At 59.3% G+C, this 24,691-nt stretch overlaps 10 protein-coding genes across 10 annotated transcripts in view; 4 read left to right on the top strand and 6 right to left on the bottom strand.

The window, feature by feature from the left end:
- GGTG_11827 (hypothetical protein) overlaps positions 1-732 on the bottom strand; it is a gene marked incomplete at both ends in the record, with an annotated part of 2,623 nt that extends 1,891 nt beyond the window's left edge. The window contains one exon of the mRNA XM_009229718.1: positions 46-732. Within this exon, the coding sequence (XP_009227982.1) occupies positions 46-732 (687 nt within the window). The remainder of the gene's footprint in view (positions 1-45) is intronic.
- Positions 733-1,654: 922 nt separating this feature from the next.
- On the bottom strand, positions 1,655-4,121 carry GGTG_11826 (hypothetical protein). The gene has a single exon (XM_009229717.1). It carries the CDS (start codon positions 3,776-3,778, stop codon positions 1,874-1,876), a length of 1,905 nt encoding a protein of 634 aa, XP_009227981.1. The 5' UTR covers positions 3,779-4,121; the 3' UTR covers positions 1,655-1,873.
- A 1,015-nt stretch (positions 4,122-5,136) lies between these two features.
- Positions 5,137-7,528, top strand: GGTG_11825 (26S proteasome regulatory subunit RPN5). Its single transcript, XM_009229716.1, has 3 exons — positions 5,137-5,503; positions 5,580-6,299; positions 6,394-7,528. The coding sequence occupies exons 1-3, from the start codon at positions 5,363-5,365 to the stop codon at positions 7,048-7,050; spliced, it is 1,518 nt and encodes a 505-aa protein (XP_009227980.1). The 5' UTR covers positions 5,137-5,362; the 3' UTR covers positions 7,051-7,528.
- Positions 7,391-8,989, bottom strand: GGTG_11824 (hypothetical protein). The gene is made up of 2 exons (XM_009229715.1): positions 8,605-8,989; positions 7,391-8,480 (listed from the first exon to the last, which is right to left on the bottom strand). The coding sequence occupies exons 1-2, from the start codon at positions 8,828-8,830 to the stop codon at positions 7,732-7,734; spliced, it is 975 nt and encodes a 324-aa protein (XP_009227979.1). The 5' UTR covers positions 8,831-8,989; the 3' UTR covers positions 7,391-7,731.
- Positions 8,958-10,126, bottom strand: GGTG_11823 (hypothetical protein). The gene is made up of 4 exons (XM_009229714.1): positions 9,944-10,126; positions 9,834-9,863; positions 9,637-9,687; positions 8,958-9,577 (listed from the first exon to the last, which is right to left on the bottom strand). The coding sequence occupies exons 1-4, from the start codon at positions 9,990-9,992 to the stop codon at positions 9,531-9,533; spliced, it is 177 nt and encodes a 58-aa protein (XP_009227978.1). The 5' UTR covers positions 9,993-10,126; the 3' UTR covers positions 8,958-9,530.
- A 760-nt stretch (positions 10,127-10,886) lies between these two features.
- GGTG_11822 (nipsnap family protein) lies at positions 10,887-13,162 on the top strand. Its single transcript, XM_009229713.1, has 2 exons — positions 10,887-12,330; positions 12,407-13,162. The coding sequence occupies exons 1-2, from the start codon at positions 11,670-11,672 to the stop codon at positions 12,889-12,891; spliced, it is 1,146 nt and encodes a 381-aa protein (XP_009227977.1). The 5' UTR covers positions 10,887-11,669; the 3' UTR covers positions 12,892-13,162.
- Positions 12,237-14,909, bottom strand: GGTG_11821 (hypothetical protein). Its single transcript, XM_009229712.1, has 2 exons — positions 14,665-14,909; positions 12,237-14,546 (listed from the first exon to the last, which is right to left on the bottom strand). The coding sequence occupies exons 1-2, from the start codon at positions 14,728-14,730 to the stop codon at positions 13,398-13,400; spliced, it is 1,215 nt and encodes a 404-aa protein (XP_009227976.1). The 5' UTR covers positions 14,731-14,909; the 3' UTR covers positions 12,237-13,397.
- A 119-nt stretch (positions 14,910-15,028) lies between these two features.
- GGTG_11820 (hypothetical protein) lies at positions 15,029-16,300 on the top strand. The gene has a single exon (XM_009229711.1). The coding sequence runs from the start codon at positions 15,240-15,242 to the stop codon at positions 16,017-16,019; it is 780 nt and encodes a 259-aa protein (XP_009227975.1). The 5' UTR covers positions 15,029-15,239; the 3' UTR covers positions 16,020-16,300.
- A 1,377-nt stretch (positions 16,301-17,677) lies between these two features.
- On the top strand, positions 17,678-19,790 carry GGTG_11819 (hypothetical protein; the record flags this gene model as incomplete). Its single annotated transcript, XM_009229710.1, has 6 exons — positions 17,678-17,944; positions 18,003-18,173; positions 18,253-18,534; positions 18,594-19,051; positions 19,144-19,231; positions 19,433-19,790. 6 exons carry the CDS (start codon positions 17,678-17,680, stop codon positions 19,580-19,582), a joined length of 1,416 nt encoding a protein of 471 aa, XP_009227974.1. The 3' UTR covers positions 19,583-19,790.
- On the bottom strand, positions 19,582-23,905 carry GGTG_11818 (hypothetical protein). Its single transcript, XM_009229709.1, has 4 exons — positions 23,549-23,905; positions 23,272-23,492; positions 22,534-23,196; positions 19,582-22,476 (listed from the first exon to the last, which is right to left on the bottom strand). Exons 1-4 carry the CDS (start codon positions 23,674-23,676, stop codon positions 19,673-19,675), a joined length of 3,816 nt encoding a protein of 1,271 aa, XP_009227973.1. The 5' UTR covers positions 23,677-23,905; the 3' UTR covers positions 19,582-19,672.
- Positions 23,906-24,691: the final 786 nt, after the last annotated feature.

Below are 24,691 nucleotides of genomic sequence, written 5' to 3'. Positions count from 1 at the left end.
TGGTGCCGGCTCGCTGCCGAGGCCCCGGGCCGCCTGGTGGTCTACCGCGCCGCGGGGCACGCACAGCGCGGCGGCGACGGTGGCGGCTGCGAAGCCCCAGGACAGGTAGAAGACGGCGGGCAAGCCGTAGCGCTGGCCGAGCAGCGCCGACAGCCCCGCGCCCGCCATGTTGCCCGCGTGGTTGGCGGCCTGGTTGCGACCATTGAGGCGCGCGAACCCGTCGGCGCCGCCGCCCGCCACGCCCAGCGTCATTGCCACCAGCGACGGCATCAACAGGCTGCCGGCCACCTGGCCGACGACCTGGGCCGAGAAGGTGAGCGGCGGCAAGCGCGGCCCCAGCAGCGTCGCGACCAGCGCCGCCGACGCGACGGCGGTGCCGCCGACGGCCAGGGCGCGCTTGTGGTTGGTGGCGTCGATGAGGGCGCCGATGGGGGCGGACGCGACGAGGGTCGCGACGCCGCCGGCCGTCATGACGGAGCCGATGAGCCCCGGGGCCCAGCCGTGCCCCTGCAGGAAGACGCCGAGAAAGGGGCCGATGGCGTTGCCGACGTCGGCCATGAAGAAGGCCATGGCCAGGAGGGCCCATTTCGCCTGGGCGACTTTGCGTGGCGGCGGCGGCGGCGGCGGCAAGGAGGGTGGAACAGCTGACCCAGGCTCGGCCTCCTGGGCCGCTTCCGGGTCCACTCTTGTCGACGGCGACGGCGGCGATACCGTGGGCTTGGGCTCGTCCATGTTGTCGATTCTGGATTTTCCGTTCCATGGCGTGCGTCTGGAAGCTGTCCGAGTCCGGGACACTCTTATTTATAATGATTGGTCTCTCCGTCGTCATGCCTCTCGGGCTCGGCCCGATCTTGTGTCCTTGATTCAGACAGAACCCTGTCGAGGGTGCAGCCGAACCTAGCGCTGCAACCTCGATATGCCGGCAGTGAACAGCTTTTATATTTAGCTTTGCCGTGCATACGCCGCGACCAGGAACGCCCTTGTTCGCCAGAACAGCTTGGTGCCCAATGCGTCTGGCAAACATGTCAACATCGGTGAGGGGTCATCGCTTGGTTCTGCTGGGCAGGCCGCGTAACGTCGCCCTGGGAACGACACAGGATGGGAGAAAAGTAAGTTCACAAGTGAAGAGGGTGTATATCGGCGCGGTTTATTGCTAGAAATCTGCTCCTCTCAAGGCTCGTCGGTTTATGCCGAGGGCTGCACTCCCCTCTCCTTCCCCTTTCTCCCAGTCTTAAAATTAATAATTAATTGTAATATTTATTGCGGGTGTACTGCAGATGCTCGCGAGCCCTGACACCAGTCAGGACTGCCCGTTCCCAGCTAATCCCTGCTGTGATTTCTCCACCGAGGCTTCCTGAACCTCGAGTCCGACCATGCACAATTTACGCAGTCGGGCGACCCGCACCATGTGATATTCTGGAAAACGGCGTCGTTGGTGATGCTGCTGCCGTGACAGTCTGGGCCGAGGGATCATCATCACCAGGATCCTCGACATAGCAGACAATCTGCTCTATTACTGGTTGGGGCCAAGAAACCAGATCGAGCCGTGCCGGCCGGATTGGTACCGATCGCCGACGATAATTCCGGCCTTGGGTGATGGCGACGCCTGCGGGACAGCCCAGTATTGTCTTGCACGGATGGCTGCGGTTTGTGAACTCTACGAGAAGATATAAAAGAACGAAGATCCTAGGCAGGCAGGCATTTGGGAGTGACCGTAATAAACAGCGCTTGTGATAAATCTGTCCAGATAATTACGGTATGCAGATAGGCTAGGCCGAACTAGCGAGCCGACAAACAAAAAGGTAAAGAAGTCCAGGTAGATTGTGAGTCTGGCTACCCTAGGCACGAGCCCATGCCAGACCGGCACACAGGATCAAGTGCTCGTGTTAAATCCTTTCAGCTTGCCCTCGCTGATGTAGCTGTCCAGATTATTTTCAAAATCGACCGGGCCGAAAGGCCACACACCCTCCTCAGTCACCGAGTCTTGGTTGGTCTCCTTGTACAGGGTGAAGTAGGTCGGGGGGCACGCGCCGAGGCCGGCGAACCAGCCCTTCTTAGGTCGCAGGAGCTCGTTCCAGCTCTGTAGCGTCTCGTCGTCGACCTCGATGACGAGCCTGCCCAGGTCCGCCCCCGGCTCGCGCTCGGCCACCGTCTTCTCAGCCGTGCGGAGGACGTGGGCGGCGAGGCGGGCGCTCATGGTGTACGTCGACGTCATGTTGGCCGACCCGGTGCCGCCCGAGGGCGAGGCCAAAAACATGTTGGGGAACCCGAGGGCGGCGGCGCCCGCGTACACGCCCCCCTCGGCCAGCGTCTGCAGCAGCGACTTGCCGCCGCGGCCGCGGATGGGCGCGCCCACGCTCTCAAGCCCGCGGCCCGCGGCCTGGTCGAAGCCCGTGGCCAGCACGAGCGCGTCGAGCTCGTACTCCTTGCCGCAGGCCACAACGCCCCCGGCCGTGTAGGCCTCGACGCCCTGGCCGTCCGTGTCGACGAGGGTGACGTTGGGCCGGTTGAAGCACTGGAGGTACCACTGGTGGAAGTTCGGGCGCTTGCACCAGCCGGCGTACCAGGCCGTCAGCTTGTCGGCCGTGGCGGGGTCTTTGACCACCTCGCGGACGTGCCCGCGCAGGCGCTCGTCCTCGGGCAGCCCGCGCCGCATCATGTCCTGGACGTTGGCCGCGATGGCCTCGGGCGTGGACAGGTCCACCGCGTGGGCGCGGGTACTGCCAATGAAGCCCGAGAAGCCGCGCGCGCGGCTCCAGCCGTCCTTGAGCAGGTTGTCGGCCTCGGTCGCGGTCGGGTCGTCGGTCAGGAACCGGTTCAGGTTGGTCATGCGGGCCTTGTGCCAGCCGGCGCCCGGGGCCGTCACCTTGGCCCACAGCTCCGGCGTCGTCTCGATCTGGTCGCGCGGGCCGACGTACGAGGGCGTGCGCTGGAAGACGTACAGGTGCTTGGCGTACCTGGCCAGCTCGGGTGCCGCCTGTACCGCCGTAGCGCCGGTCCCGATGATGCCGACCACCTTGTCCTTGAGCTTGACGAGCTCCGGATTCTCCTGGCTGCCGCCCGTGTACTTGTAGTCCCACCGCGCCGTGTGGAATATCTTGCGGTTGCACCGGAACTCGTCCAGGCCCGGCAGGGCCGGCGCCGACGGGACGTGCAACGACCCGGGCTGCGGGATGAAGTACTGCGCGTGCACGACGAACTCGCCGTTGAGGTCCGCGTGGGACGGGCCGAGGTCGCGGCGGAAGCGGAGCACCCAGCGCCTCAGACCCTCGTCCCAGTCGGCGGAGAGCAGCTTGGTGCAGAGCATGGTGCGGACGCCAAACTTCTTGGCGATGCGCTCCGCGTTCTCCCGAATTTCCTCGCCGCGCGCGTAGCGGTGCTTGGGCACGAATTCGGTGTCCTCGAGCAGGGGCAGGTACGTGTACCCTTCCACGTCGCACGTCAGGCCCGGGTAGCGGTTCCAGTACCAGGTGCCGCCGACGCCGCCGGCCTCGTCCACGACGACCAGGCGGTCCGGGCTGAAGCCGGCCCGGATGATCTCGGCTGCGAAGATAAGGCCTGCATGGCCAGCGCCGAGGATGACAACCTGGGTGTCGTCGCCGCCCTTCAGGGCCGCGGGCTGTCGGGCTAGTGCGTCGTAATCCACCCAGGGGTCACGCGCCAAGTCCGCCAGGGACTCGGTCCGGGTCGACGCCCGCTGCTTGAAGTTGGCGACGCCAGCGCGCTTGGTGCGCTCGGCCTCGTACCTCTCCAATACCTTGGCCTCGTTGTTGACCATGATAGATAGTGGGGGAATGCGGACGAAACGGGTCAGTATCAATGGACTTTGGGGTGGCCGATAGATGTAGGAGATTCTGCTGCTTGTGAAGTCCCCTCTGGAAGATCAGATGAGAAACTCTCGATACGCGGCTGCCTACCTCACTCTTATATACTCAACTGGATTCTACCAAGACTGATGGAAACGCTGCCTGCTACCTTTCATCAGGATAGCCGGGCATGGCAGTGTCGGGTCGGGCCCCGAAAAAAGACCGACCCGGGATAACGGCACCCTTGTGGAGCTGTGAATGATTAGAAATGACACGACCGCCGGGGCCAACGGGATCGCAACAACTACGGGGATCTTACACCGCCCATAGACGGCGAACTGGGAGCACCCGGGGCCGCATTGAGGAATTTTATTCGGGACGACCCTTGGTGCCACGTCGTGCATACGTGACAAATGCAAGGCCCTGTCAAGACGTGACGTCCCGCCCCGGCGAGTCACGGCGACTACCGAAGGCATCTCCCGGCAGCACATGACTCCATGGCTTGTTAGTCAAACCCAGCCCCGCCCCCTGTTTGTACCTCCCAGCTAAGGGGGGCTGAGATATCCCGTCTCAACCCCGTCTTCCCGTGTCATCGACTACCGGCACAGAGCCGGTTACCGCATCGTGAAAGTGTTTGCGCAATTTATAAAAGGGGTTGAATAACCATTGCAGTTCGAGCTGACCGTATTAATAGTGCAAGTGGTAACGTCACTAGAGGGAGTTGGCCAAATGCGATCTGAAGGCTATAAAGCGCGGGCGTTATAAAAGTACTCTTTAGCCAACTGGCTGGTTGCTAAGCATTTCAAGTTTAATTTTAACGGACAGGCGCAGTTGCTTTAGCCTGGAATATTGATTCGCGAGGCGCAACTATGTGACTTTATAGTTGTAGATTCCCTCCAACTAGATATACTTCTGGAGTAGGGGGGAGGTCCCGGACCGGCAGTGCGGACGGGGGACGTGTCCCCCGTCCGGGTTCGGGCCCGCCCTTATCATAGCACTTGTTTTTCTTCTCGGATGACACTCATGTGTTATCAAAATGAAATCCCTCTTCCATATCAGTGGCAGATCGTTTCCAAGCCCACGGAAAATAGTGCGAAAACGCAAGGATGCGTTACACAGATCGCGAACAGCAGGGGCAGTAAACCAAATCTTAAAAAAGTGGTTCGCGACTTAGTAAACGTACACTTTTCCTGTTCGCATCGAATCCTGTTTCCAATTATCACTGTACAATAGGTATTTAAAGCCGGTTAGAAGTAGATGGTGTACTAGAACTGTCGTTGTTGCGAGCCGTCACGTGCTACCTATCCTCTGGAAGTAAAGTGGGCCGTGGGGGAGCTTGGGAGCGAGTGCCCCACTCCGCCGTGCTTCCACGCAAGTGGCTCTGCCTGCGAGGCTGCTTCCCGCCAACCTCCGCAGACGGCAGAGACTGCAAGCGACGCCGACAACTGAACAAACTCCAAACCACACCCGAAGTCCACAGTCGATTCGTTGTGCCCCACGTGCCCGAGCGAGACGAACTACGCCCCAACCGCAAAGTCTCCCCTCAGACGACCAGAATGGCGGACGCCGCGCTGAAGCCAGAGAAAGACTTCTCCAAAGATGCCGACAAGCTGATCCCCGAGGCCGAGAAGCTGGCCATATCGGACCTCGCAGCGGCAATCGAGAAGCTCAGCGGACTGGAGAAGCTCGCCCGCCAGGTTGGTTTCCTCCCACGGTTTGGGCGGCTGGCCTGATCTCAAGCTTACGATTTCCCCTCCAAACGCACCCCTCTAGGCCTCAGACCTCGCCACCACATCACGAGTGCTCATCGCCATCGCTACGATATGCAAAGATGCCGGAGAATGGAGCACTCTCAACGACCAGGTGCTGCTGCTCTCCAAGAAGCACAGCCAGCTGAAGCAGGCCATCACGAGGATGGTCCAGACCGTCATGGGCTTCCTGGATGCCACGCCGAATCTCGACACCAAGCTTTCCGTCATCGAAACTCTACGCACCGTGACTGAGGGCAAGATATTCGTCGAGGTGGAGCGCGCGCGCGTGACCAAAATCCTGTCGGACATCAAGAAGGAGCAAGGGGACCTCAAGGCCGCGACCGACATCCTGTGCGAGCTGCAGGTCGAGACGTTTGGTTCCATGGAGCGCAGGGAAAAGACGCAGTTCATACTGGACCAAGTGGCGCTTTGCATCGAGACGGGCGACTGGGCCCAGGCAGGAATCCTGAGTAGGAAGGTCAGCACCAAGTATCTGGCACGGAAGCCCAAGAAGACGCCAGAGCAGCTAGAGAAGGAGCGCAAGGACCGGGAGAAGAAGGAGAAGAGGGGCGAGACGGTGCCAGAAGTTAAGGAAGACGACACCACGGACCTGAAGCTGCGCTACTACGAGCAGCAGATCGTTCTCGCGCAGCACGATGACAAGTACCTCGACGTCTGCAAGCATTACCGACAGGTTCTGGACACCGAGGCTGTCGAGGAGGACCCCGCCAAGCTCCGTCCGGTACGTCGCTGCAGATGATGCACCACACTCTCCTGTCCACCAGCAAATGCGAGAATGCCAGTGGCCTCGACTAACGTGATGTGTCCTGTTGTAGGTTCTCCAACGCATCATCTACTTCATCATCCTAGCCCCACACGACAACGAGCAGCACGACCTGCTGCACAGGATCCACCGCGACACGCGCAACTCGCAGGTGCCGCTGGACGCAGAGCTCCTCAAGCTCTTTACGGTACACGAGCTGATGCGCTGGCCCGAGGTGGCCAAGACGTTCGGCCCGCACCTTTGCTCGACGGACGTATTCGATGCCGAGGCGCCCCCCGCGCTCAAGACGTCGATGGTCAAGGATGCGGCGGCGGTGCCCAAGCCGCAGCGGCGGTGGGCGGACCTGCGCAAGCGCGTCATCGAGCACAACGTGCGCGTCGTAGCACGCTACTACACGCGCGTCGAGATGGGCCGGCTCACGCAGCTTCTGGACCTGACCGAGGACGAGACGGAGAAGTATATCAGCGACCTCGTCACGTCCAAGACGGTCTACGCAAAGATCGACCGCCCCGCGCGCGTCGTCAGCTTCGCCCGCCCCCGCGACGCCGACGACGTGCTCAACGAGTGGAGCTCCAACATGCGCTCGCTCCTGGGCCTGCTCGAGCGCATCGACCACCTGATCACCAAAGAGGAGATGATGGCACGGATCCAGCCCGGCGCCGGGAAGGAGAGCAGCAAGGGCAAGGGGCAGGCGGCAAAGGTGAAATAAAGGGAAGAGACTTGAGTTTTTAGTGGAGCAAGGCTCTCGAGGCATCGCCAGAGCCAGGACGATAATCGGCGCTCACGAAGATGCTAGTCTAGAGACAAAATAGGTGGACTAGACCTCTGTCTCTCGTCGCAACGAAACGGACCTCCTCGGTGTTCAGCGGCCTGAAACCCGACAGCAAAATGGGCGTAATTGTATGATTCTACTAGACTTTGGTTGGCCCCTTGACGATTTTGGGGACGGTATAGAGTCGGAGTCCTCAAACAACAATGCCCTAGTCACGTCTTTCCCATCGCTTCGCGTGCCGTCAGCGTGCCGACCTTCCAAAGGGACAGTTAAACTGTGACTGCACACTGTTTGTTACTGTGATTTTGAGAGTAGGCATTTATATTCCATATATGGCGAGTACTACCACGTGCCTCCTGTGCCTTTATCTGGGCTTGTTTTTATTCCTTGTGGACGACCAACAGTCCAGCTCCTGCTCCTTGTCAATCAATCGACGTTCAGTACGTTGTCGTCGCTCAAAGTGATTGGCCTTGGAAAGCGTGAGAAATAGCCAACGGCAACGAAAGCGTCTTGTCTATCGTCTATTCCAGTGCTGCGCATGTCTCTTTCCCAACTCGACCTTTCGGCACCCCTCGCACCGCCCAAGTCCCTGTTCCTTCCCACATCCTCCCAGTCTCGTCACAAGTTCGCCTCGGCGGCGGCGACGGCGGCGGCGGGCTGCTCGTCGTCGACGCACCGCTTCTTGACGAAGCCCAGCAGCGGCATGGCCCACTCCTTGCTGATGGGCACGTAGTGGGCGCCCGGGTGCTCGACCACGACGGGGTCCCTGCAGCGCGCGACCAGGGCGCGGCTGCGCGACTCGTCGACGACGGTGTCGAGGCTCCCGATGAAGTGCAGCGTCGGCGTCGCGAGCGGCGGCTCGGTCAGCCAGGCCAGCTCGGGCGGCGTGGCCAGGAAGCCGCTGTAGACGACGGCGAACCGGAGCGGCCGGCCCGCGTTGGCCTCGCGCAGCTCCCGGACCCAGCCCCAGTCGTTCTTGTCGTCGTCCGTGTCCGGCACGGCCCGGTCCGGCTCCAGCGCCCCCGCCACCATGGCGGCCACGACGCCGCCCTGGCTGAAGCCCAGCACGCCGTCGACGCCGCCGCCCGCGGCCCGGACGGCGGCCGCGACGGCGCGCATGCCCTCGGGCAGCAGGCGGTACGAGCCCGAGGCGTCGTCGCGCCGGAACCAGGCCCACGAGTCCTGCGCGCGCGGGTCGTCGTCGGCGCCGTCGCCCGAGAAGCCCGGCATGTCCGAGGCCAGCAGCCGGTTCGGCCCCGTGGGGTAGTGCAGCGTCGGCAGCAGGTTCCAGGGCGCCAGCGTCTTGACCAGCAGCTTCTCCAGCGCGCGCGTCTTGGCGTGGAAGAGCGCGCCCGACTGGGTGAAGCCTGCACGGACGGGTGGTGGTTTGGGCGGTCAGCTCTGGGCGGACGGGTTGAGGGTTGGTTGATGGTGGGCGTCTCCCCTCATTCCATCAAGCAGCACATCTCTTGGGAATTCACCAGCACTTACCATGAAGCATTAGTATTTTGATCTCCTTCTTTGCCGGCTTTGCTGCCGCGGCCTGCCTCTTCCGCGCAGCCCCGGCATCGGCGCCGGTCTGCGATTCTTGGCTACCGGCGGATGCCATTGTCGCACAGAACCGTCGGTTGGTGAAAACACCTGCAACTCCCAGAACCCTTCTATGATTGGCGCGCAAAAATCTAGCTCTCAAACACGGGAATGCAGTGCGCATCATCTAGCGGAAGGCGGCTCGGCTGGACGATGCTTTTATCGGAAGTGCCACATTTGTCAGCTCCACAGCCAAGTCGTTTGAGTTGCCGTTTTGGCTCGTTCGGGATAAGCAATCGACACTGGCCGAAAGGGTCGTCGGGGAAGGACACTGGCAAATCTCCAATGTAGGCCGGACATTGATACACATAATCTGGCTTCTATAATACGAGCAATACCAGCAATACTCATTGCAGACACATCTTCCTTGTGGCGATATGTGGTGGATCTGCGATCAAATCAAGTGGTGCATACCTCGGGCACTAGATCAGTTACACCCCTTGACCCATTCATGGCCGTCGCAGTCAGACTGTTTCAGAAATATCTCCCATCGAGCACCGAGAACCACAAATACTATAGCAACCCCATGTGGCATCTTTGTGGGAAGAGCTGATAAACGACACATGACATAAAAGGTGAATGAACAGTCACACCGAGACACCCGTTCCCAGGGCCCAGGGGAGCCAAAAGGCAGGCTGATCGAATATATGCCATCACTCCTCCTAGGCTGCAGACGGTTCGATCAAGACGATCGTTGGTGCATCGTTTCCTTTTGTTTCGACCTCTATGGTACAGTTGCGCCAAATTCTAAGCGGTCACAGGGCGCTCCGGCCCCGCATAGACCGGGCTGTGTCGATGATAAAGCCATGTCGTCCTCGTATCCGTGTCTAGTGCTTCGCGCCCTTGTTCCTGGGGTCGTTCTTCCACTCGTCGCCTGCAAAGTGCTGTCAGCAGACTGTCGCTGTTTCCAAGACTTTGGGGTGCGCAACGTACCCTTCATCATGGCGTTCTGTGCACTGTTGATGCCGTATGCGATGACCAGGCCTGTTTGCAGCGTGTCAGAATCCAAGCCCCCAAGATGGTCCGCGTCGAATCGTGTGCAGTTCCTCCCGACAGCAACCGCGGGAAACCAGGCGGGGCACTGCGCGCATGTCGCTCGAGACCGCAAACGGGTGTGGACCGTCACATACCGGCGGCGAAGAAGGGCGCCAGCGGCTTCACTGTAGGGGAAATCGGTTAGCGGGCGGGTTCGGAAGAGGCTCGGAGGGGTTAGGCAGGAGGTCGGCGGGAATAGACGTACGAACTGGCGTCGGGAACTTCTTGGGAAGGGCAACTCCGAGGAACGACATGTTGGCGATGCGATTGGCAGCTGTTGTGGGTGTTTTGTCGGTGGGGAGGCGGTAGTAAAGGCGATGTCGTCGAGTTGGACTGGGGCTTCCCTCGTCGTCTTTTCCGCCCCCAAACCAAACGAGCCTTTTTCGCGGTGGTGCCGAGATTGCTGCCTCAGGCAATTAAGATAAGGTAGCTGAGGGGCGTGCCGTGGCACGTGCGTGCACTAGACGTGCCTTCCCTCAAGGAAGAGTTAGGTAATCAGCCCAGTGCTGTTTCTGCCGGCCAGCTCCACCAGGCTGGCACATGGAGCAGGGTGATGTCACCCCATTTTCCCCGCAAACCCAACGAAGCTGGCGCCAGGGCCAGCCAATCTGCGCTCATGCACAGCTAAGCTCCTTCGCCTAGGCGTTACAAGTACCGGATCAGAATTGCAACTGTAGCAGGACGGCCCTAACATGCAGAAATGCCTCGGTGAAGAGGAATAAAAACAAGAAAATGAGAACAGAAATAAAACGAGGAAGAAGAACAGTATGTTGATTTGAGAATATACTTTTGTACAAGGGAATGAATAACTGGACCTGTGCTTAGCATCGTCCCCTATTCCCTTCACTGGCTCCCCTCGCCTGCAACCATCCACCCCCGAGACAATTTAATTGATACACCAAAAGGAAGCAAGTTATTTACAAAGCGGTTTCCCAGCGAAAAGCCAATTTAAAAATTCACAAAATATCAAGTACTAAATACATAAGCAATGGTTTTAATAACATTTTTCTTTAAATTTTTATAATTTTCCTAAAGTTTATACATTTGATTGTTTATTGCTTGCTGGAGGCTGTTGAGTCGATTTGGGGGGAAATCCCCCACTTTTCCGCCTTTTTAATGTATCAGTTAAATTGTCTTGGAGGTGCCATCTTCCCTCCCGACTCAAGTCCAAAGCTCTTGCCAGGTGCGGGGTGCTGTGCCGGCTGCATTTAACTCGTCCCAGATTCCCGATTACAATCCATCCAATTAGCCAACAGCCTCACCCTCCATTCCACTCCCTCTGTACCCTTTCTTTCCCCTCATCGCCTTGGCCCTGTTTGTCGCGGGCTCGCTGGTAGTGCCGCACACTCCGTCTCTGTCGCGGAACGTGCCAAGCTGCCCTACCTCCCGCTCGCCCCTTGCCTGCAGGTCACGCCGAGATACCGCGTCGTACCCTGCGCCCGCTGCTGCTACCGACTGGCTGCTGCTACCCAAACCCAGTCTTTCCTGACCGTGCTGTGCATCGCTCGCTGCTTCTGCTGTCGCTGCTACCACCCTTCTGCCACTTTAGGAGCCTGCTTGTCCGCCCAGACGCCTTCTGCTATTACCTGTCTGCCTGCCCGCCCGCTATCGATCGTACCACGCCAACGCACGCGCAACCCCCAACGGAAAGGCCGCCAGTAGAATTCCCGAGGCATCCTCGGCCTTATCCCTAGGCGACACCTCGTGCTTGGCTAGCTCTGCCACTAACCGTTGAGCACGCGGGCCCGATTTCGCTCACTACCCCCAAACCTCGGTTTCGCTCCAGGCGCGACGGAAAGGCCGCCCGAGACGATTCGGGCAACCTTGTCCATTCCCCTCGGACGTGATAAAGTCGATTGGAAAGCCGCTGTCCAGCTGTCTGACCTCTCCGCCGAGCAAACCGCACCTATCGCCCATTCCCGCCACCCACCATGCTCTCCCGTCGTATCCTCCGAGAGGCAGCTGCCCCGCTGCGCGGGGCCCGGAGCTTCGCCACCTCGGCCGTAGCTCGCTCGCAGAAGCGCACGCCGTCCCTAGCCGATATCGAACCGGACCGGCAGGCAGAATTCCTCGAAAAGCAGAAGGCGTTCCGGACACAGCTCTCGGAGGCGCAGAAGCAGCGCGGTACCAGTTTGTCCACTCCAAAGTCCTCCCCCGCCTCCTCCTCCTCCTCCTCCTCGACGTACTCGTCATCGTCGTCCGCCCCCAAGGGTGGCGGCGACGGCGGCTCCGTCCTGGACAGCTTCATCCCCGGCACCGTCCAGGGCCTGGGCTCACTTAGCACCGCCAAAGGTCGAGCGGCCGAGACGGCGTCGCACGAGCCGGCGCGCAAGCTCGGCCCGCTAACGAACCTGATCTACGGCACCAAGGAGGGCCGCGAGATGGACGCCCAGATCGAGGCCAGCTTCAGCCAGGTCCTCGCCCGCGGCAAGTACGTCCACACCATCGTCTTCCACGAGGTCAAGCACGACAAGACCGAGGAGTACATGGATCTGGTCGGGAAGTGGTACCCCCGCATAGCCTCGGATCCTGAGAATAAGGTTCATCTTGTGGGGAGCTGGCGTACCGAGGTTGGCGACTGCAATACGTTTGGTAAGTTGAGCGATGGCCCCTGTATTCGTCCATTTACAGCGGCATCCTTATCTGACACGCGCTGTTACCCATGCAGTCCATATCTGGGAGTACCAGCGGTACACGGGATATCACGCCTCCCTCAACATCATCGCGGGGCACCCCGAGTTCCCCGGGTTCGAAAAGAAGCTCAACTCGCTCATCAGGTCCAACAACTCGTCCCTGATGCAAGAGTTCTCCTTCTGGCCCACGACCCCACCGCGGCACCTCGGCGGCGTCTTCGAGCTGCGGTCGTACACGCTGCACCCGGGCAACCTGCTCGAGTGGGAGACGCACTGGCGCCGCGGGCTCAAGGCGCGCCGCGAGGTCATGGAGGGAGTCGGCGCCTGGTTCGTCCAGATCGGGGAGCTCAACACGGTCCACCACCTGTGGCAGTTTGCCGACCTGGAGCAGCGCAAGATCACGCGCGAGAAGAGCTGGAGCATCTCGGGCTGGAGCGAGACGGTCCACAAGACAGTGCCGCTGATCCAGAGCATGAAGTCGCGCGTCCTCGTGCCCATGCCCTGGTCCCCGGTCGCGTAGAGCCTTCACACGCGCGAGCATTGTTTGTCTAGCTCTTGCCGCGCTTTACAGCCTCTTAGTCCCTATATTTGGAAGCATCGCGGTTGTTTACGATTTTTCTCCTGTGTTTGTGTGCCACGAATTCCTCATATTCTTTTTGCCGGTACTGTCTTTCTCTGGTGTACCCGCCCGGCGTGTTTGACTGAATATCTAGTCATCAAGCATATCCTGTTTAGAATTGAAGATGCCATGGTTAGTGTAACTGTTGTTTAGCCTTGTATTGCACCCCACGCCACCACAGGACAAGATGACCATTTTAAGGTTCCAAAGGTTGACTAAAATCGGTAATGCCGTGAGTTCCCTTCATAAGCTTTCTTATTCCCAAGATCATTCCTTTAGAGCTAACCACGGAATTAACATAGTTCCCGGAACTTGTACTAGTCGCTTTCTGTTGTTTATGTACCTTGGTGGGACTGCCATTTTCTGTGGTGGTCGTGCACCCCAAACTGGGTGGCTCAACATGGTCCTCATTCTTCCATCTCCTCGCCCAACACGGCGGCGAGATTCCGCCTGGCTATGCTCAGTGTATTACTCAGAGCGCCGAGCTTGGCCGATAGCGACAGCAGGCTTGGGTCGGCGCTCTCGACGCGGATCTTTTCGCGCACGTAGACCTGCGCGGGGCCCTTCTTGGCACCCCCGCCGTTTCCGCCACCGTTCCCGCCGACGAGAAATTGCTGCGATATGGACCGCTTGAGAGAGGTCGGGGACCCCGGGCCGTGGGACCTCCCGGCGCCGTGGACGGCGGGGCGGCCGTCGAGCCCCGCGCAGCAGTAGCCAAAGACGCGCTCGCTCTCGTCGTGCTCGAGGCGCCTGGCCGTGCCGATGGCGAGGGCGAACTTCATGCCCACGCTGACGGGGGCGTCGGCGGGCTCGAGGGCGCGCACCCAGAGCACCAGGGCCGACTCCTGGATGCCAAAGTAGACGGACACGTTCTGCAGGGTCGCCGCCATCGCCGCCGCGGCGTCCATTCCGTGGTGGTGGGCGTGGGAGGATGAGGGGTTATGGTTGTGGTGGTCGCCGCTACTGGTGGAGAAGGGGAGGGAGGACTGCAGGCTCTGCAGGGGGTTGTGGGACGGCGGGGGCGCGGCGGGCGGGAGGAAGTGCGAGGGCGCAGCTGACAGGGTCGTCCATGCCGGGTCGGGCGCCATCACGGGCGGGCCCTTGAGCACGGCCGAGGCCTCGGCCAGCGAGGCGGACAGGAGGCGGAGCTGGGCCGAGACGAAGGCGGCGGCGCCCGGGTTGGGGGACCTTAAATAGCGGTCATCTCCTTCACTGCCCGGCTTTGGCAGGTGGGCGAGGGTCTGGGTGAGCACGTCGAGAGCGTCGGTCAGGAGCGTGTGCAGGTGGGTGAGGGGCGCGAGGTGGATGGGGTGGTCCGGGTCAAGCGACAGCGTCTGGGGCGGGGCGGTGCGCAGGCGCAGCGATAGGGTGCCCTTGACGATGCGGGTGCCGACGCGCGTGATGTGGCCCTTGACGGCCTCGTTGCGCGGCGTGCTGACGACGAGGGTCGAGCCTGGGTCGATGGGCGCCAGCAGGGCGTAGCAGTCCTCGAGCCCGTGCTTGAGGTTTTGGAGCGTGTCGTGCAGCTCGTTCAGGAGCCACTCGAGCTCGCGGCGCTTGAGACCGGTCGCGATGTCGATCAGCATGGTTTCCGGTTGTCGCAAGCGAGGAGGCCTGCTGCAGGAGAGAGAGGGAAGGATAAGCAGAGGGTTGAGCTTCCCGCCAGCAACCTACCTGGGTGTCCTCAAGGGCGGTTTTGAGGTCGGCCGCGGATAGAGGCGGCCAGATTGCGACAGACATTGTCGGATTATCGGATGGCGTCGATGTGTCCCCTTGTCGATCAGCCGCCGGGTCTGGAAGCAGGCATCCTCGAAGCTACTGGCCCTCGTCCTAACTTGGGTGGAAGCCTGGAGTAGATGGGTGCTGCCTCTGGTCAAAGCAACACTCTGTCCATTGAGGTTGTCGTCTTTGTCGTCAGGCCTTTGCGCCACGGCAGCTCCAGCTCCACCAGTGTGACGCAGCTGGCCGTGCGGGCAGTACTCGGCGGCCGTGTTGGGCAGGCGGTGTACACTAGCGCCGATTACGTGTGGGGTATTCTGTCGCTTCCTTGCGCCAACGGCTCAATCAACTCTTGCACGTGGTCCATGTTTCACGCGAGCATTGTTACCACCACCAAGGTGCCCTTATTCGTCATCCGCTTGCTGTTACACAGGCCAGACCATATCTGACTGGGTCGTCCATCCGCTGGACTGCATCTTTAGACTCAAGGGTGCTAGCGAGACGAGCGCCTGCTCAAATCCAACTACAAAATGGCCGACCCGGCACCAACCGCCGCGACAGGCCCGGCGCCAGCAACACAACCGGCACTCGTGGCAGAGCTGCCGTCCAGGCCAGCGGCGGCGAAAAAAGCCCGGCTGCCGCAGGGCGCCAAGATGATCAGCCGCAGCCTCAACACGGCGCGGAACCGGCCGCCAGCCAACGCGACCCGCGAGGACCCGCACCTCGCGCCCAAGCGGCGCATCGAGATCCGGCGCGGCACCCCGCTCGTCTCTGTCCTCAAGCGCGTCCAGAAGCTGCTGGACAAGAGCCCGCGCGGCGTTCTCTCCCAGAGCCTGCACGATGCGCCGTCGACAGGGGCCGCTGGCGGCAAGAGGAGAGGCGGCAGGGGTGGTAGTGGTCACGTGAGTCGCGGCGGTGGCAAGGACAGGGAAGACGACGACGGCATAGCGGCCGGGGACGAGCGGTTCGACGTGCTTGTCGTCGGCACGGGCGGTCAGAACATTGAGAAGGCCCTCAAGACGGCCGCCGTGTTCCAGCGCCGCGGCGACTGTGTCGTCCGGCTCTACACCAACACCGTGAGCGGCGTTGATACGTACGAGTGCGACGAGGAGAGGAGCGACGACGATGACGACGACGGGAGTGATGGCGGCGCGCGGACAGGGGGCGCCGACACTGCCATGTCAAGGGTTGTGGCAGCCACTGTTCCTCCCACGGGGCATGAGAGGTGTGCTGGGAGGACGGTGAGCAAAGTTGTGAAGCAAAGGCCAAGAAAGGCGAGCTCTCTTGAGATCGGGATCCGTCTCAGGTAATGACGCCGGGAATAGCGAAGCAATGTCAGACCCGAAATGATACCCCATGAGGATGCGTTATCACAAGTGTCCCTTGCGCCTCGAGAGTGGGGCTTCCACTAACAACGTTTTTTTTGTGCCAACTACAAAACAAAGGTACATTCAGTGAATCAGCATTCTCGACTTCGCGGCTCTGTGATCCAATGGTGCCGCCTCCATTTCCCGAGGAGAAAGAGGAACGAATAAGGTTAGCTTGGCGTCACTAAAGGCCCGAGATAAAATAAAACCAACTACGCGCTGCATCCTGCCGCGGATTGACGTTTTCACTTGGCATATCATTCCGTGATGGGAGCGTTCCATGGACATCTCTAAATGGTGATGACCTGGCGGTCGTCGCGGCTGGCCCCGTGGAGCTCATCCACCTCGACCTCGCTTGCGGCCCGAGTCACCGCGGGGTCGCAGCTTGGAAGGAGAGGCGAGGTGATAGGCATCGACAAAACGGGCACGCTCTACTTTACTTTCAAGATTCGCCATCTCGTCCATATTTTAGGTCGTGCCACGGAACTTGACCTCGAAATTCCCGCCAGTCACAGGTCCTCGAGGATCTCTCCCATAGTGCATTGGTCCGAGGTCGGCAAGGCGTTGCAACCTTGCAAAGATCGGAGGCATTCGCACGACTGGTCTTGTCGAGTAGTCCTCATTTGCCTATTTTCTATACTTAACCTAGTTATCCCACAAGGAAACGCAGCCAGCCTACAGAACTGGCGGGAAAGAAGAACTCCGCAAGAAACAGAAATCTCAAGCAGGCGTTGGAAGTCCGCGGGGAAATGGACGCCAAGGCCATCGTGGGGGACAACCGAGTCGTCTCCCCTGCCTACGCCGCGAGAGCCGCAGTGTTGTCACCGGGGATTTTTGCAGTACCGTTGGCTGTGCTTCTATCAGGCACCTTCTTGGAGCCCCGGTCAGTTTCCCGGCATGGAAATAGCCTATCGGGTAATAGGCTGCATGTGCAGATAATGGCGCAGCAGGAGAATTAACAGCTTGGCGATACATCGCTCCGACGGCTAGCGCGGTCTCACCTCGTTGCATAACACTGCATATCCCAAGACGGTAAGTGGTATCAAAAGGAATTTTTGACCGTGGAGGCTCTAGCGTCCGCTCGCTGCTAGAAGCAGACAATATCTCGCAATAGCTGCACGGTATGGTCCCAACAGCGAAGTCTGCCTCGTATGCTGGCTTCCATTTTGGCCAGTTCGATATAGCGAATACCCACACTACGCGGGAGGGATTCCGCGAGTCACTGAATGGGGCAGGTCGCTTAGGCTGGCCTATCTCCCATCTCGCGCGTCTCTCCACTAGGGTGTAGGTGGAAGTAGCCGGTGTCGCGCAGCACCTGACAAGCATCACGGATGCGCGGCATGTATTGGGATGATCCATCGTCTCGTGGATCTTCGCCGAGCTCAACCCGACCCTTTCCAATCTTGACCTGCACCGGTGCCGGAACGTTGAGAGATGGTGACAGTGGTATCGCCCCGAAGTACCTTGGGGGATAGGTTGGATGGTATGCACATAAAAGCCAGGTAGCGTCCGCTCCCCAGTCTGCATCGATGCGATCTCTCCTCAGCCCAGGACGCCATTCCAAGCCTTGGGACTCGGCATAGCAAAGTGCCCTGCCCACTATGCGAAGCACCATCCCCTCCACTATCTCGGCCCTGGCCCTCGCTATCTGCCTAGGCGTGGCCGGGGCCTTGGTATCGGCCGCGGAAGGAGGCCAGGCCGGCGGGGAGACGCGCGTCCCCCTCGTCGCGCGCAGCTTCATCGTCGAGTACCTCCCCTCCGGCTCGTCGGCCAAGCACCGGCGCCAGACGGCCGCCATCGCGTCGGCGGACGGCACCAGGATCGTCAAGAACTTCGACAGCGGCGTCTTCTCGGGCGCCAGCATCGAAGTTCACCGTCAACGACCTCGAGCGCCTGCCCGGCGTCGCGCGCGTCTGGCCAAACGAGCACGTCCAACTGGCGCCCCTCGTGGACCGGCGCGCCGCAAAGGTCGAGGATGCCGACAACATCACGTCTCACAAGGTTACTGGCGTCACCAAGTTGCACGCCCAGGGCATCTTTGGCAAGGGCGTCAAGGTCGGCGTGGTTGACACGGGCATCTGGTACAACCACCCTGCTGTACGTATGCTCCTCTCCCTGTCTGTTTGCTTAGCAAGGTGAAGAGCAGCTGCTGAATGTGGTGACTTTGCGATAACAGCTTGGTGGTGGTTTTGGGCCGGGTTTCAAGGTCGCCGGCGGTTGGGATTTTGTGGGCGACGGTGTTTGGCCTATCAACAACGACCCCAAAGTGCACGATGACGACCCCATCGATATGGCTGGCCACGGCACGCACGTTGCTGGCATTATCGCGGGAGCAACTGAGGGCTGGACCGGAGTCGCCCCTGAGGTGGAGCTGCATGCCTACAAAGTCTTTTCCACCTCTGGTGGCACCGACACGGCCACTCTCATTGAGGCGTTCCTCAAGGCGTACCAAGATGGAGTAAGTTGAGCTGGGGGGCTTTCTCGTTTAAAAGTAGCGGGCCACTAACACGTACGTAGATGGACATCATCGCTGCCAGTATCGGTGGTCCCAACGGCGGGGCCGCCCCCGCCACCTACAAGTTCTCGACCCAGCCGGCCGCGGGCGTCGACACGCTCACGCTGGGCATCACGTACGGCGGGCCGGGCATGGCGCCGCGCATCAAGACGTTTGTCCAGTTCGAACCGCGCCCGTACGAGCCCGAGGTCCACCTGCCGCGCGACTTTACGCTGGGGCCGGGCGAATCCAAAAAGGTCACGGTCAACTTTAAGAACCCGGATACGCTGGGCTGGAACGAGTCAAACCTGCCGCTATACGGCGGCAAGGTGGTCGTCGCGGGCAGCAACAGCGAGATCTTGTCGGTCCCCTATATGGGCCTCGGCGCCGACCTGAAGGCCCGGACGAGCCCCATCGTCGAGATGGGCTTTCCGGACCTCACCTCGGGGCCGCGGTATACACCCATCTGGGACAAGAACTGGTACCTTGTCCCCTTTCCTTCCCTCTTTCTCTTCTTTTTTCCCTTGTTCATCTTCACGTCGGGGCTCAACTCTAACGCGCCCAATATCACAGGTTCAAGTTCAATCTGAGCAAAGACGAGCAGGATTACGCTAGGTTCGGCACCAAGCTTCTTTGGGGAACCAAGGAGCTTCGTTTCGATGTCAGTCACCAGTCTGCTCCCCCAGCATCCCGCTTCTTGCAGGTTCCACTAACATGCCCTTCTCCACGCCGTCGCAGATCTTCGAGCCGACCTGGAACGAGCGCGACTGGGCGTACCCGCCCGCAACAACCCGGACGAGACGTACTCGTTCCCCTTCACAACGTCGCCAGCACCGAACTCCTCACCGCGTACCAGTCCTAGTGGTTCGGCAAGCTGGGCAACGGGTCGCAGATCGCGAACGGGCAGTACAAGATCCGCCTCGCCGTGCTGAAGCCGTTTGGGAACCCGCACGCGTCGGACAACTGGGACGTCATGCCGGCGCCAGTTGTCGAGGGCAGGGGTAGGTACTGATGTGACGCACAGATTCTGGCGGCTTCGTAGCTACGAATGCAAATGATGAAGAATTAGCCTACTCCAAGAACGCCGTCCCCCATCAGCTCCTTAAAACAAGGGTGCCGTCCAATCCAAACCTGCAACATCACCAAGCTCCCTCTTCTTCGCCCTCAGGCTTCCAAGCACCTCCTTGCATGACATGTGGCCATTCTCTTCTGCCAGTTCCATCGCCCGATCCACGACGCTGTCCGGGAAGCTGCCCTGGCAGTACTCCCACAAGAGCTCAATCATGCTCATCCGGCCATGCTCGGCCGCCCCCTCGAGCGGCCATCTCCCGTCGTATTCACACGGAGGCATGCTCAAATCGGCGCCCCGTTCGAGCAGCTCACACAAAACAGCACAGTTTCCCCCCATGGCGGCCAGCTGCAGCGCCGTCCCACCACCCCGACTAGCTGCCGCCGGCGCGTTCACGTCGGCGCCGCGATCCAGCAGCAACTTCAGAATGTCAAGATATCCCAGCTCGGCGGCCTTCTGGAGCGGGGTTCTAGCGGCCCCGTCCACTATCCGTCGGTTGATGTTGGCACCCTTTTCTATCAGCAGCTCGACCAAGCCGACGTGGTTCCTAGCGACTGCCTCGAGAAGGGCCGTGACCTGTGGAAAAGATCCCCGAGGTCCCAGAGGTAGCGCCGCAAGCTCGTGTGTGTTTGGGTCGCAGCCAACGTCGAGAAGGTATTTCACTACGGCAATGTTGCCGAAGTCTTCTTGTGTCTTCGCGATTGCAACTCTCAGATCGATAATGGGGCAAAACCTCACCATGTAACTGGGATAACGGCCATAGGGATACCACATCCGGAGATTTGATAAATCGACGATTCCGGATTCGAAAAGTAACTTTAAAGAGGGCAAACCCTTCAACCCTTGGCCGACCGCATTCTGAATTGCAGTATATGCAGCGTTTTTCTCGATATCTCCGCCCTCGGATTGATGCGCCACAAACTCGAGCACAGGCCGTGACACCTGGCTCAACAGGAAGGACAGGAGATGCGGACTGTGGGTTACAGCATTTCCCAACGCATCCTGGTCTATTGAATCCGCTCCCAATCGGGTGACAAGATAAACCATGTCGTCGTTCTTTCGGGAGAGGGCTTCTCGGAGATAGCGTGTTAGGCCCTGCCGTGACACAAGCTTGTGTTCGCACAGAAAAGGCAGCACCTCTCTGTTCATTGCTTTCCAGGTGACTTCCCAATGTCTGTCCTTGCTCGTTCTCACCGGAAAGGTTTCCGCCGCTTTCAGAATCAGTTGGTGATCACCCTTTCCAATCAGATGCTCGAACAAGATGCCCCATTCTGATTCTGAAGCGACTTCTTTCCATTCCATTAGGCGCTGGTGATATAGTTCTGGTTGCATGTCTGTAGGGCCAGAGATCAGGAGAGTGTGTACCACCGGCCAATGGCGCAGAAGGGCTGCTTGGAGCAGGGGGTATTCCTTTAGGTACGCATCTGTGAGGGCGAGCGTGATCTCATCGTAGTTTTTATAGGCCGAAATCTTGAGCGCGTCTCGTAGATCTTGGATGCAGCAGTGAGGGTGGTGTTGGAAAAGCTCTTGCATTTGGGCCAGGTTTCGGGCCTTGGATGCCGCCGTGATTGCTGCTTGGAAGTGCCCTTGAACTTGGAGATGTTCCAAGCACCCCGCTTCTTTAATAACTAGAATCAGGTCCTCGCTTTTGGACAGGATTGCTGCGGCTAGGGCTGTCGTGTTGAAACCCACCAGAGCCTCAAGTTTAGGGTATTTGGACGACAGCGCCTCAAGATTAGGGCATTGGGAGAGGGCCAGGTCGACGACCTCCTTGCTCCCGCCGGAAATCGATGCGAGAAGAAACTCGTATTTGATCTCACTGATGCCGAACGGGAGCAGCACCTTGACCAAACCAAAGTAGCCCTCTTTGGCGCTTTGCAGTAAAGCCTGCTCGAAGTATGCCTTGAGCCCTTTGTTGTGGTTGCAGGCCCACTGATGTTTGCGGAAGCAGACATCAAGTATTCTCTTGACAAATCTTAGGGCCATATCTTCATTCTGGGATCCGCTGATGGCGCAGCGCAAGGATCCAGCCCTGATGAGCTCTTCGTGTTGCATGTGTGTTAACTTTGACGCGAGGTCGAGCGCGAGTTTGATCCCCGGCTCCGTCTCGAGCAAGTGACGCTTAAAAAAAGGGTTGAACAAGAGCTCTGGGTCGATAAAGACACCCGCCTTTTGAAGGAGATACGCGATCTTTTCGAAATCCGAACTGATCGAAGCATCGCATTGCATCAAGGACCCCATAAGATGACCGAAGGCGTTACGGACAGGATCTAACTTTGCAATATTCGGTTGGAACTCCAGGACAGCTTGAACCAGAGAAAGATTCTGCAAAGCCGCACATCTTCCGAGAATAGAGTACTCCACCCCCTTGATGCAGCAAACAATCGTGTCGATATCGACCGCCCCACTAAACAGCATTTGCCGGAATGCGGTGACGTTCTGGGCTTCGATGCACGCTTTTAGAAGACTTGCTCCCATCCCTTTAACCCGAGGGTTTTGCTTGTCCCGGAGCATTTGCTGGATGAGCGAGGCGCCGTTCTGAGACCGGGAGATCCAAGGAATGATTTCGCTGATTTGGGCGTTCTGGAGTCCTGCAAAGTTGTTCGCCAAGGCGAACACCAGCCATTGTGGGACATCGGTGTTCAGCACGGTCGTTTCCAGACCTTCCGCATAGGCGATCGTGTTAAATGGGCTCCCCGGTAGTAGACTGTAGTTTTGCTGTGGCATGCTGTCTCCAAAACCGTGCATGCGTTCCGGCAGATGAAGGTTGGCGACCCCATGGAGTGAGAACGACCCGTTGATAGATGATGTGCTGCCTGGGTAGGCTCTCCAAGTGTCTGTAAGTTGTTAGCCTAGAGCGCGGTAACAAGAGTGGCAGGGGGAATCTCACATACGGGATGAGTGTATCGAGTGTTTTTCGATATCAATAAACATGCATCGCATCTGCCGAGCAAGTATTTCTGCCGGGTTTTCGAACCGAAGATTGGCAACTGCAGCAGCCTGACAGTCTGCGGCAATTGCGTCGACGTCAATTCCCCCAAACCTTGATAGAGGGCCTGGCGGCGGCGGCGACGAGAGGTCCAAGAACGGCTGGATGTCGGGGTGACTGGAAAGGCCAAGCCCTCCGACCAGTGCTGAGGTGCTGACTCCTGCGAGGAAACGGGGGCTTGCGACGTGTGGGAGAAATGCGTTGCGAAATTCCAAACCGACCCTGCTCTGCTCTGCCCTCGACTTGTCCCTTGTTTCCCAAAAGGCGAAGGCTCGGGAGCGGTGCGGAACTCCGTCGCCGAAAATCCTCGGCTCAAAGACATTGACCGGTGAGGTTGCCACCCAATGGCTCGTGTCGCCTTCATCGGGCGACTGAGCCCCGGCTCCTGTGAAGCTTGGGCCTGGAAGATCGGGTGCTGACATTGTGTTGCCCGCGCGCGTTGCCTCAAGACTCGCTTGGCCACCCAGCACTCTGCTACGAGGGCTTGGGTCAAGGTGCAGCCATGTCCCATCTGCAGATTGCAACTGGAAGGATACCGCCTCGGGCAAGGCGGCCTCTCTGCCTGAGTCTAGACACCAACAGTTGTCAGCGGGACAAGCGCCTGGTTGAAGACTTGGAATTTGCCGGATATTTGGGTACAAACCTGTCGGGTGGGATTGGGAACTAGGCCTAGCCGAGGTGTATAAACGCCGATTCCTATTGAGTTTGTTGGTCGAGATAGGGATATTGTTGACAAGAACCCTGGCGGTTCCATGCTGGGAGACGAGCGAGTCGTAGACGGTCACCACCCTTGCCCAATCGTCGCGCTTCAGGTGTTTACGAGGAGCATTCCACTCCTTCAGATGGTATTCGTATTGCGCAAGACTGCTACTGGATCAGCCCAAGCTCCCCCTAATACTGTGCGTGGTGGTTGAACTCACGTGGCGGTGAATTGGTGCTGCTCCCTCATCAGCTTGGCAAGCTCCTTCAGGGAGTTGCCGGCTGAGAGGGCCAGGATGACGGCTTTCTTTTCATTCCATTCGCGGCGGGGAGTGCGTTGCGACGACATGGCGGCGGCGGGCACATAGCATTTCCTGATGCTATGGCGAATGCGTAAACCATATCATATGGTCTTATTGCGCAACGGAGGGACTGGCTCGATGGGATTGCGTTTATGCCGCTACCGCTTGCCGACGATGGAATATCGCGTCTCCTAGTCGGATCTTGGAAACTGGAAGTCTTTATATCCGCGATCTGTCCAACCTTTTCATCTTCTCCCGCCCTCGGCTGCGCCTTTTCATCTTCTCCCGCCCTCTGCTGCACCTGTTCGCTTCCGCTCCTCCAGCCTGACCTACTTGCATAGCGGGGCTGTCAACCTCCCTGTTGATTCGTCGCGCCCCGTTGGCCAGCCTAAATCGCAAAAAGCCACATGCAATCATCCCGATTGGGTTTTTTCCTCATGGTTTTGTCCATATGCATGCTGACTTGACCATCCGCCTTTGGTTGGCGTCAGAATTCCTGTTTTGTCCACTGGGTTGCCCGCCCCAGCTGGGCAATATGCAGGGTTTTGTCGTACAGACACAGCAAAACTGCTTTGGCTACATGGTCGCCTGATTTTCAAGATTTTGTCCACCCTTCGCAGCGAACCGGACGCATTCACTGGAAGCCACCCAGCCGCCCAGCCAATGTGTGCGCGCGCGCGACACCGAATTTCCCCGCACCAGATAAATATTGACCTATTTTTTTTTTTTTTTTTTGGAGAAGCTCTTTTCAGGGCTAGCGTAACGTTCCGACAAAACCTGGTACGCAGCTTTGATGCCGGAGAAGCCTTCGCGAGACAGTGGCCCGGCCCTTGGGATTTGGCGACGTGGGAATAAGCATTCCGTCCCAACATGCCGCGGATACACGACTCGGCCCTGGCGGTAGGCATCAGCAAACTTTGTCAGGAAGCGACCCCACGGTGATTTACACGAGGCCCCTGAAAACGTCACAACCTCGTTGAAACAGAAAACACCGTTTGTCAAAACGCGCGGCGAGGCCCGCAGCTGGCCAAGGGCACTTCTTTCGTCCAAGCCCACCGAGCG

Source organism: Gaeumannomyces tritici (genome assembly GCF_000145635.1).
Source record: "Gaeumannomyces tritici R3-111a-1 unplaced genomic scaffold supercont2.7, whole genome shotgun sequence".
Classification (NCBI taxonomy): Eukaryota; Fungi; Ascomycota; class Sordariomycetes; order Magnaporthales; family Magnaporthaceae; genus Gaeumannomyces; species Gaeumannomyces tritici.
This window is presented reverse-complemented; position numbering and strand designations above follow the sequence as displayed.